Raw genomic sequence first — 11,161 nt, forward strand, 5'->3', positions numbered from 1 at the left:
AAGGTGAGGTGAGGAGAGAGAGAGAGCCACTCAGGCCAGGATCTGACAGCCGGGAAAATTGGGGGGGGGAGAGCAGCGGGGATCCAGAGGAGAAGCTGCAGGCTGTGCCGCCCCTCTGTGCGTGGCTGAGCGGCGGAGGATCGGTACATATCAGTGTGCTGAGCAAACACTGGAGCGATCAGCTGATTACTCCAGTGTTTATAAATAACTGGGGACACATAGTTCTATGTTATGAATGAACAGAAAGTGCTTTACATCGGAAACTGGTTTATAGTAAATGTTTTCTGAATAAATGGGAAGCCTCTGTACTTTCCGTTCATTTAGAACAGAGTCTGCAAAAAAAGAGATTGAGGACTATGGAGGCAGGGCGCATAACATCACATGACACCGTGCGTGACCTCACACGCCTGTTGGGGGGGGCACTTTTTCTGTTCTTGTCTCGGGCGCAAAAGGAGCTAGCTACGGCTCTGGATTGGAGGGGCTGAGAGACAGTGCATTAATATGCAACGTCATGCGATCTGATAGGACAGACAGTTCTACACAGCTAATTAACAACTGATAATGAAAACTGCCAGCACAGTACAGACACAGTACCAAGATACACATCAATGCCACAATTCACAGTATATGCTATGACAGTATATGTTGATTGTGGAAACATAAATCCCCAGCCCCCTCAGATACATAACATAGTAACGCAGAACTAAGAAGGATTTTTCAGTTCTAGAGTTTCAAAAAAGGCATCAAAAAAATAAGCCGCATTTTTTTAATATTTAAAGCCATACTATGTGAATGGGAGGACACAGCTGGGATCGCGGACAAGGTAAGACCTACGCTGTATTCCCGAGTGTGGCTCGGGGTTACCGCTTTGTTAACCCCGAGCCACACTATAACAATGGATACTCGCTGCAATCGGCCCCTACGTGCGAAAAAGAAGCTCAAGCACTTTTTCGCGCTGAAATATGCCCAGGTGGGAACCAAGCCCATATGGATTCATAGGATTTTACTTCCTGATAGTTTTTCAGAGCTTCAATCAGCCTAAGAGAGAAACCTAAAATGTAAGAAATATTTTGTGAATAATTTTTAGGTATGCTGTGTGAATGCGAACACATAACACACATATAGAGGCGTGCCCATGCCCTGTAGAGATACACACCAATGCCGCAATTCACAATATATGCTATTAGGACACAAGCACATGTGTAAAAGATTTATTTGGTGGTTGGATGTCTGTCTAACGCCCAACCAATAGCAAATGCTTTTGGCTAGCTCTTGCAAAAATGCCCATATGCAGATTTTTTTTTTTGTTCATACAAAAATTTATAATAGTGGTTAAGGATGTTCGGCTGAGCCAAAGTGAAGAACACGATCGACTCAGCCAATCCAACATCTGGATGGGCTGAGCCAAACGCACAGCAGTCCACTCGTTGCCGTTGGCCCCTATTCTTAGAGGGGCCGAACAGCAGTGAGTGAATAGCTGAACGGCGCCGAGCAGCATTCAGCTCGGTTATAGCGAACAGAACAGCAAGGTAGCGAGCAGAATAAAAGAGCAGAATTAAAAAAATGTAAACAAATGATCTGAGGACAGTAGCCTGCCATTCTATGACAACAAATGGGCGGAGCCATCCGTGAGGTCAAGGTCCACTCTGCCCATTTGTTTTCATTTTGCTGGCACTTGCAATAGTGATTTGACAGATGCTGGCAAAATGTAAACAGATAGGCAGAGCCAGCGGTGATGTCATAGCTAGCTCCGCCTATCTTGGCCAGCATCTGTCAAACTTTAATTTTGCGGCAGCAGTTCGTCGGGCGTCAGGGTTTTTTATTTTGACAAGTCGTGGATGTCATGACTGACCCCTGAATTACCTCTGTGGATTAATTTTTTCAATTCTTGGGATTTTTATTTTTTTATTAAAGGGCTTATCAAAAACTTTTTTTTTTCTTCAATTAAAGGATTTTTTGTGTGAGCTCTTTATTTACTTTTCACCTTAACCCTTTAGTGAATGAGTAGCGGTACAAGTAGAGCTGCAGCTAACGATTATTTTCAAAATCGATTAGTTAGCCGATTATTAAGTTCGATTAACCTCTTGCCGTCCGCCCGTAGTAAAAAAACGGACGGACGGCACTGCAGCATCTGCGGGTTGCCGTCTCCAGACGGCAATTTTTTTCTGCTCGCACTGAGCAGTCTTCCAGCAACTTGATTCTGAGATCGGGCGTGTCCATCGGCGGCTGTCATCCGCCCACCCCTGCTCCTCCTTACTTCTTCCCCCCCGTGTCTCTGGGCCGATTGTGGATGTGGGCAGGCGGGGCCGGATTTACTCTCCCTGCCGCCCCAAGGCCAGGTCCTGTGATGCGCCCCCCCGGGAACCCCCACGCCTTCCCATCAATGGAGAATGGCAACCAGATGGCAGGGCAACGTGGTTAGTGTCAATTATTTTTACTGTTTCTTACATTTTTTAAACTTTTTTATCACTTTTTATTTATTTATTTCATTATTTCTTCTTATTTTTTTTTATTTTTATTTATCTTATTTACTTTAAAAGCAGCACTGAATGTAGAGAGGGCAACTTCCCCACAAGGACACCACTGCTGCCCCTCTGCGCGCTGCCGCCCCGAGGCTGGTCCTCGGTGGCCTTGTGGGGAATCCGGGCCTGTGGGCAGGAGGGGAGCGTGAGGCGGGGAGGAAGTGCAGCGTGTGGAGCGTGGATGTGTCCGGGCGGGTCTGGCAGCAGCGAGCGTGAGGTGGGGAGGAGGGGTGGCGCGCAGCGTGTGGGGCCGTGAACAGGGCCAACCAATCGGAAGCCGATTAATCGATGATTGAAAAAGTTGACAACTTTTTCAATCATCGATTATAATCGATTATGTTGATTAGTTGTTGCAGCCCTAGATACAAGTGCCCCTTACACATTCACAAGGGGGCAGCATTGGTACCCCAATGCAAATAAGCCCCTCTGCCCGCAGACCCTCACAACCACCAGATCAGGGTTGTGGCAGAAGAGGTCCTTGTCATCATCGGCATAGGGACAAGGTGCTTTTCCAGGGGACCTATTAGGGATGCAACGATACCGATACAAGCATCGGTATCGGCCGCGATACCGAGTATTTGCATGAGTACTCGTACTCACGATAAATATTAATTTCATTCAATGTCTTTTTTTGAATATTATAAATGTTATAATATTTAAAAAAAGACATTGAATGAAATTAATATTTATCAAGCCATTGCTAACTAAGGCTTGTATCCCCCTAGTGGGGAAAATAGATTATCACATGCCCAGACTCCAGAACAGTGTATTATTGTATAGAGTGGAACAGCTGTATCCAATTCTGCATACCTGGCTTTATATTATAAAGTTCTTATAATATAAAGCCAGGTATGCAGAATTGGATATAGCTGTTCCACACTACAGTGTGTTCATGTTCTTCATAATATTAAGAAACTGACCTAAAATCATGATTTTGTATTGCTTTAGAAAAAATGTGACCGGTCCCTTAAAGAAAAAGTATCGGTAATTGGTATCGACGAGTACTTGAAAAAAAGTATCGGTACTCGTACTCGGCCTTAAAAAAGTGGTATCGGTGCATCCCTAGGACCTATCATGGTGCGGGGCTCGCTCCTTCCCCCCCTTTCCTGCCCTGCCAGGCCTAAGCTGAGGAAGTTTAGGGGGGACCACACTTTTTGTCCCGCTTTGGGGGTGCGGTTTCCCCTTAAAATTCCTACCAGACCTGAAGGGCCTGGTGTAACTTTTGGGGGGAACCCACTTATTTTTTGCTTGGGGGGCCCTCCTAACTTTCCTACCAGACCTAAAGGGTCTGATTTGGATCGGGAGGGGGACCCCACACCGTTTTTTTATTTTTTTTTTAATTTGTTTACATTTTATAGGGAGACCATTCTCCCCACTTCGGCTGTGTGTTCAGCTCAGCAGAGCCGCAGCATATGCATTCGGCTCGGCTGATCTGTTTGGCTGCCTTCCGCTGCTGTAGGGGCTATTGTGAATAGCCCCTACATCAGCCCTTTGGTTCAGCTGAACTGAAGGGCTCCAGCGGCCGAACGATTAGCCGAAGCAATGGCTAGATCCTTCGGCTCCTTAATAAAATGGAAAGGCCGTGACAAAAACATTTCAAATGTCTTGCTTTTACGAAAACTAACATTCAAAACAGGTTGTTTTCAGTGGCATTTACTCTAAGGTAACCCTGTCAATGAGCTGGTCTGAAGAATTAAATGTTCCCTGAGGGCACTCAATAAAATGATATAATCTTATTTTCTAGGTCACCAGAATAAAAGAAAAAGTCAGTTACTCCTAACAAATGAACTGAACCAGGAGTCACATTCTCTAAAAACCCCATACTGAGATGAAATGAATATATCTGGGTATACAGAATATTGCAGAAGACACACAGTTGAATCAATATATAGCAATAAATACATTTATTTGTCTGTGATTCCAAAAGACAAACAATGACCTTCATTTACTAAAGGAACATTTTTCATGCATTAAAGTGTCCTATTTTTGGCAGTGCAGAACACCACAATGCACGGTTGGTTGTGACCGTACACAATAGTGTACTGCAACGCATGTGCGTTGGAAGTGGCATTCAAAATTATGGTTGGCCTCAAAGGGTCGGTTGTATCTGTAAGACTATATAAATGGATTTACTCTTTATCATATTAAATAATTGCATAATAGTCTAGGAAAAATAATGGCAATTAGTGTAATAGTGCGAACACTCAGGTGGCTCTGCAGGTTCTATGGTGGGGTGTGTGGACTCTCAGGTGGCTGTGGGGGGTCTATGGTAGGCTGTGCGGGGTCTATGGTAGGCTGTGCAGAGTCTACGGTGGGCTATGCGGGCTCCCAGGTGGCTGTGCAGGTTCTATGGTGGGCTGTGCGGACTCTCAGGTGGCTGTGCGGGGTCTAACCAGGGGTCCGGGTCAGTCTCGGTGGGTGCGCCTGGCATGGATCCACAGGAAGTCAGAGGAGAGTTTCAGCTGGTGCTGTAAAGAGGCGCCGCGATTCACAGTAAGGCTGTTGGGACCTTCCTGTGAAAAATGTAAAGCTTCAGGAGAGGCGAGAGGGCCACATGAAATGGCCTGGCAGGCTGGATTCAGCCCACGGGCCTTGAAGACTGTATCCCCTGATGAATGCTGGGAGAAATTTGGTAACTGTGGGTATCCATTTCTGTTGAAAACTGAATTATCTGGATCTATCAGGTTTGAACACAAAGAACCTATAGACCAGGGGTAGGCAAACTTCGGTCCTCCAGCTGTGATGAAACTACAAATCCCATGAGGCACTACAAGACTCTGACAGCCACAGACACGACTTCCAGAGGTTGATGTGTGATGGGATTTGTAGTTTAACCACATCTGGTGGGTTAAAGTTACTCTACCCCAGCTATAGGCATTAGATGATTTTGGTCTAATAACAGGACAGAAGCATAGAGCAAAGCCCACAAAGGGAATCCGTGACCTCAGCAAAATCTCATTGCAGAGATGAATGAGTTGAATAGTCTGTTGGCTAGTTTGCAGTTATCTGATGTTTACCCTGCAACAGGTATTGACAGCAAGAGTATCATGCACATTCTGAGGTTCTTATGAGTTCACCTTTTTATGAGAATTACCCAGATAGAAAGTTTTCAACAATTGGACGATCTGCAAAGGATCAACAACTGTCTACATATATAGAGATCCCACGTGTGAACAGTCAAATCTGGCCGAATAGGCTGAGCAGCTGAATCTTATGCGCTGTTACCTTAATAGCCCAATCCCAGATTAATAAATGCAATAAGAGCTCTTCCGAAACAACTGTACAATTTGCTAAATGGAATGTGACTCACCCTTTGTAAGTGCCATTTACTGGATTTTATGCATTCTGCATGAAATGCTAGCACATAAACATTTGCTGGTAAATTAGTTTTCTCTTCTCTGCTGATATGTGCTGAGATAAGCAGCGTATGCTTTCCCGAGAGTGAAATAGCCAGTGGCTGTAATAATTTGACTCATATAAATACATTACCCCTTGGAGATGTTATTTAGTTAATTAAGCAAGTCTTTCTCCTACATACATTTTCTGAACACTTCAATATAACTTCCATTTTTATTGTAGCATTAAAGTTGCACACACACACGCATAATCCATAAACAGATAATGATTTCATGTTCTGATTTGTGCAGCACAGTTTGAGTTTGAGGCATCTGTGCTTGTGAGCTGGAGGATGATTACACAGTGGGGGCTGCAACTACACCCAAACACATAATATTGCACGATACATTTAATATTAGTGTAATTGTACAACAGTTTCTACATGTGTGTGGCACAGCCGGACACAGTGGAAGACCGGTGACAATACTGACTGCAGCCCCACATCCAGTGCTGGGCTGCCTGTGCATTGAAGTCCAATAGACTTGAAAAGGACATACAAATGTTTCATGAGTAATTTGGTGGGGTTAAGTTAGCTGGTTATGTTTAGGGGGCTAGGAGTTGACCCAAAGCAATTAAAGTTCCCCTTTAGCATTTAATTAACACATCTAAGTTAAAGAAATAATGATAATTTACAGAGTGCTATCATTAAAAAGCTGTGTGCTATGTGTGGAGGGCTGTTGTAAAGTATACAAATCTTGCCTTGCAGCATGCCGCCTCCTGCACATAACACTCGGCTTCTAGGCACTGGGGAAAGTGAGGGATGTTACTCCTGCAGGGAAGTACTCCAGTAGTATCACCACCCCTCCTCACTAATCGCCCAATCACAAAATGCCTTGTATTTATACCAAAGAATTAGGGATGCACCGATATAGAGTACGAGTACCGATATTTTTTTCCGGCTATACGCCGATACCGAAACCCCTGCCGTGTGCCCTGATTATCAGGAAGCTGGGCGGCAGATATGTGACATTATCTCTCCTATCCCCATGTTTTGACCGCTATGTGTACTGCTATTTAAGCCTTGAATTTTATTTTTAACTTTTTTATTTAACTGCCATGATTAAATAAAGACATTAAAATAAAGAAACATCTTGCTGTCTCTATATTTTTTCTGGTCATCATTAGTATTCATTTAATTATATTATACTGAAAATAATCCACCCGTCCACATACAGTAGTGGGCCACTTGTCCTAATAATTTTTTTTAATCATCATTACAAATATTATTTTAGACTAGAACTTAATTTTAAAATTCATAATAATCAGCAAATCTGTATATGTAGCAAAGCACGGAAATTTCCTCGGTTTAAGCTTCTACTAGTTTTATGACTGTTCCCCAATTTCTATAAACAATGTCATGAGAAGAACACCGGGGCTGCCATTATTGATACCACCTTCCCAGAGTGCTAGATGATTGGCTCTCATGTTGACTCTCCGGCTTTAATACATTGAGCCACTCAGACCTGGTTCACACCTGAGCATTTTTCGTGCGGATATAGTTGCGCAAAAACATGCAAAACACACATTTCCATGCAAGTCAATGGTGACTGTTTACACCTTAGCATTGTGTTGCATGTACAAAAATGCCTGTTGTGCGAAAAGATGCAGGAGCTATTTTTAGGCGGATGCTGCGCCGTTTTGGTCCCATAGACATTTCTATGCAGGGAGAAATGCGCGTTTTTAGTAAATAATCGTGTGATAAACATGCAAAACTGCAAATGCCCAGGTGTGCATCTGCCTTAAACCAGAAGTATGCAGGTAAGATTCATACATTTTGTCTGGCTTTCCTGATTTGTTTCTGTGACTCAGCAAGCATCAGAATAACAGCCAGACAAGAAGCACATTTAGAAGAAGGCCAGCAATAGCCTGGTAACTTATTTCTCCTAGGACATATTTACAATTGAAATATCATGACAACTTTTCTGCTTAGTGGGTCCAGTGGAGCCTGGTCATCTGTGTCTAAGCTCCCACATGATGATCCCTAGTGTCAGAGAGGTGGCTATAGATGTCACTCCACCACTTAAAGCCTCTCACTGTGGCATCACAGAGATTCCAGGAACATAAACATGTGGCTCATGTGCAAAAATGAACAATCAAACAACAATATGAATATACAGGACACATCAAATCAAATCAATTGCTAATAAGCTGGGTTTGTATGACAGAAGAGACTGTATACGTCTCTTCTGCTATTGGCGCCTCTTGCTGCCTGATAGTCATTTTTTATATTTCTGTACACTGAGCCAAACTTGTGCAGCTCAGTATACAGGCTAGGCAGGATGCTTGCCGAGATTAAGTAACTCCTGTGTGCATATGGGGGAATTACGTCATCAGACCCTGGGCAATCAATTTGCCAAAGACTCCTGGAACCTGGAAGACCGGGATGAAGATGGATGCACCAGAGAAGGAGGGGAGCCAGGACATGACAGTGCTGGATGGGATTGCTTTAGCAGGAAAGATATGTGATAATATTCTCTGCATAATAAATAATAACTAATAATAACACATCATAGCTAAAAGCTCCTGGGGGTTCTTTTTTAAACTGCTTTACTTACACTTTAAGTAATGTAGACATTTTCGTCAAAGCTTAACTTCATAAAAGTGATAGCAGGATTAAATACAAAAGATACAATACCCTATGTTGTTTTACATAACAGATCATAACTTAATCTTACCTTGCTTCAAAAACTGTGCAGCGCAGTTTACGTGCCAACTCGCTGTTTAAAATTTCAATCTTGAGGTGGATTTCTCCTTGAACTTCTTCATCAGGATCAATTTCTGTTAAATTCATCCATCCATTGTATCCTACACAAACAAAATATTACTTATTAAACTTTGCTTCAACCTTCAAATGCTCAATCTCAAGGTTGTTCTCAACTTTAAAAACCAACCAATTCACTGTGAAAGTGGCTAAACGTTTATATCAATAAAATCACTAAACTGCATCAAGATGATGGCAACCACTGGAGTGTGAAGTATGGGGTTTTACCTATAATTACAATGTTTTAGTTTTTACACATTGCAGATAATACTCTATGGCTAGACATGATAAAGTAACCTGACATCTAAAGGGCCTTTTCCCAAGTCAACGGTTATATGCTGAACAGAGGCATACTCATATCCTCAGGGCTAAATTCCCCACCAGGCCAGCGTGGGGCGGGGAGTAGAAGAGCGGCATAGCCAATACTGGCCCCATGGGTGTGGAATTACTATCACCTGACGCCCAGGCGGGTAGTTTTTTCCTACATTTAGCCCTGCTTCGGGCAAGCAGGGCTAAATGTACAACGGGGAAGCCGCCACTCAATTTGTACAAGTGATCTCGGCGATGCCACCAAGATCGCTTGTAATAAGCCTGCAGGTCTGTCCTCCCCCTTCACCACCCCCCTCCATGATCAACTCTCACCTCTGGCTGCCTTTCCCCCCGCTGGCCGCCTTTCCCCTTTGCTTAGGTTTTCAGCGTCTCCTGCTCTTCTGGGGGACCCGGGACCACAGTAAAGTACTTCAGGATGGAGAGCGGGGAGCAGAGGTTAGAATGTCTGTATATAGCCCAATTTATGGGTATTCCTTTGGGGATGGTACAGCCAGAACTGAGCCCATCCTTCTCTAACCTGGCTGTTTGTTTACGATTATGAATAAACAATTAGAGCTGCAGGGCTGCCTGATATTGCTACCAGCTGCTAGAAAGCATACGGGGCACCATCAGCTCTACCACACACCCCCACAGCACTGAATGTTCATTCATAATATTCAAAGATTAATCAGTGCTGCAGTCCTGTGTCTCTATTTACAGCTGCTTGTAAACATACACCAAAAATGAAGCCGACGCAGGTTAAAAATTGGGTTTTTTAGTTACAATCATAGAGCCATAACATACATTTCATGAGATCAATTACATTTTTTTTTTCATCTATTTAAAAACATCTAGACATAATAAAATCCTCATGTGGAAACAGACACACAGAACCTCCATTACAGTCCATGTACGGCATCGTTAGAGGATAACAAACAATCATAATTTGTTAATGTAATAACTGTTATGTAGTATGTTGAAAAGAAAACTTCCAGTGTGGTGAAGCAGTAATGGTTGATAGAGCCCTCTATGCGTTTTGCTATAAATGGCTTCCTCAGGAAAACGGAAAAAAAAAAGCGTCAGATTATTACAACATATCTACATAAGTACTTCCCATCTACTTGGATACTCTTCAGACTTTGCTCAAATTGATCTTTACACCTTTATTCAATCATACTGGACGTCTATGGTGTGTGTATATATGTATATATATATATATATATACATATATATGTGTATATACCAAAATGAAGAAGTTATGTGTAAAAAGTGAAAAACTAAGTAAACCCTTACTACTTCCACAGGAATTAAGAGGCTACTTAGCAGCCAGGTGCTGCTAATCAAATGCCCTTCATTAATTGATCATCATCAGCAAGTGTGACCACCTCTATAAATGCTAAAGTTTTAGCAGTTTGCTGGTCTGGACCATTCAGCCTTCTGGAGCAATGCCAAGGAGGAGGAAAGACAACAGCAATGATCTTAGAGAAGCAATTGTTGCTGCCCATCAATCTGGGAAGGGTAGAAGGTCATTTAAAAATAAATAAATTCCATCATTCTACAGTGATGAAGATTATTCACAAGTGGAAAACATTCAAGACAACCTAAGGTTAGAATGTGCAATACTCAGGGAAATTGCAAAAAAAACAGAGTTACATCTCAGACTCTACAGGCCTCAGATAGCATGTTAAAAGTTAAAGTTCATGACAGTACAATTAGAAAAAGACTGAACAAGTACTCTATAGTCAAATGTAAGGCCATCTGTCCGACAGCTTAAGCATGGCCGAAATTTGGTCATGCAACAGGACAATGATCCCAAGCACACCAGCAAATCTACAACAGAATGGTGGAAAAATAATGAATCAAGTGGGTTGATTTACTAACCTTATAAACACGCCACGAACAAGTATACACCTCTGTAGTGTGTTCCCTCCCAGCATGATCTATTGGTGGAATCTAGACACCTTTGTAGTGTGTACACACCCAGCAGGTGTGTTGTGCAAAGCCCTGCATGAATTACAAGGTGATGTTGTGTAAATTAGCTCTACGTTGTGTTGCTTGCGTTGATGAATGCAGGAATGTAAATGCATGAGCTAACCATTTTTGTCTAAACTGTGAAGCAGCATTATATATGCATCATGTGCATGATTTTTCCATATATGGCATTAGTGGAAAT

The 11,161-nt window shown here is 42.7% G+C and overlaps 1 protein-coding gene across 1 annotated transcript in view; it reads right to left on the minus strand.

Moving 5' to 3' along the window:
• The window catches only part of LOC108791274 (ras GTPase-activating protein 4-like), a 94,826-nt gene that overhangs the window by 41,331 nt on the left and 42,334 nt on the right, over positions 1 to 11,161 (minus strand). The window contains exon 5 of the mRNA XM_018561710.1: positions 8,594 to 8,723. Coding sequence (XP_018417212.1) covers positions 8,594 to 8,723 — 130 coding nt within the window. The remainder of the gene's footprint in view (positions 1 to 8,593; positions 8,724 to 11,161) is intronic.

Source organism: Nanorana parkeri, unplaced genomic scaffold (assembly GCF_000935625.1).
Source record: "Nanorana parkeri isolate BGI_ZX_2015 unplaced genomic scaffold, ASM93562v1 scaffold539, whole genome shotgun sequence".
Lineage (NCBI taxonomy): Eukaryota > Metazoa > Chordata > Amphibia > Anura > Dicroglossidae > Nanorana > Nanorana parkeri.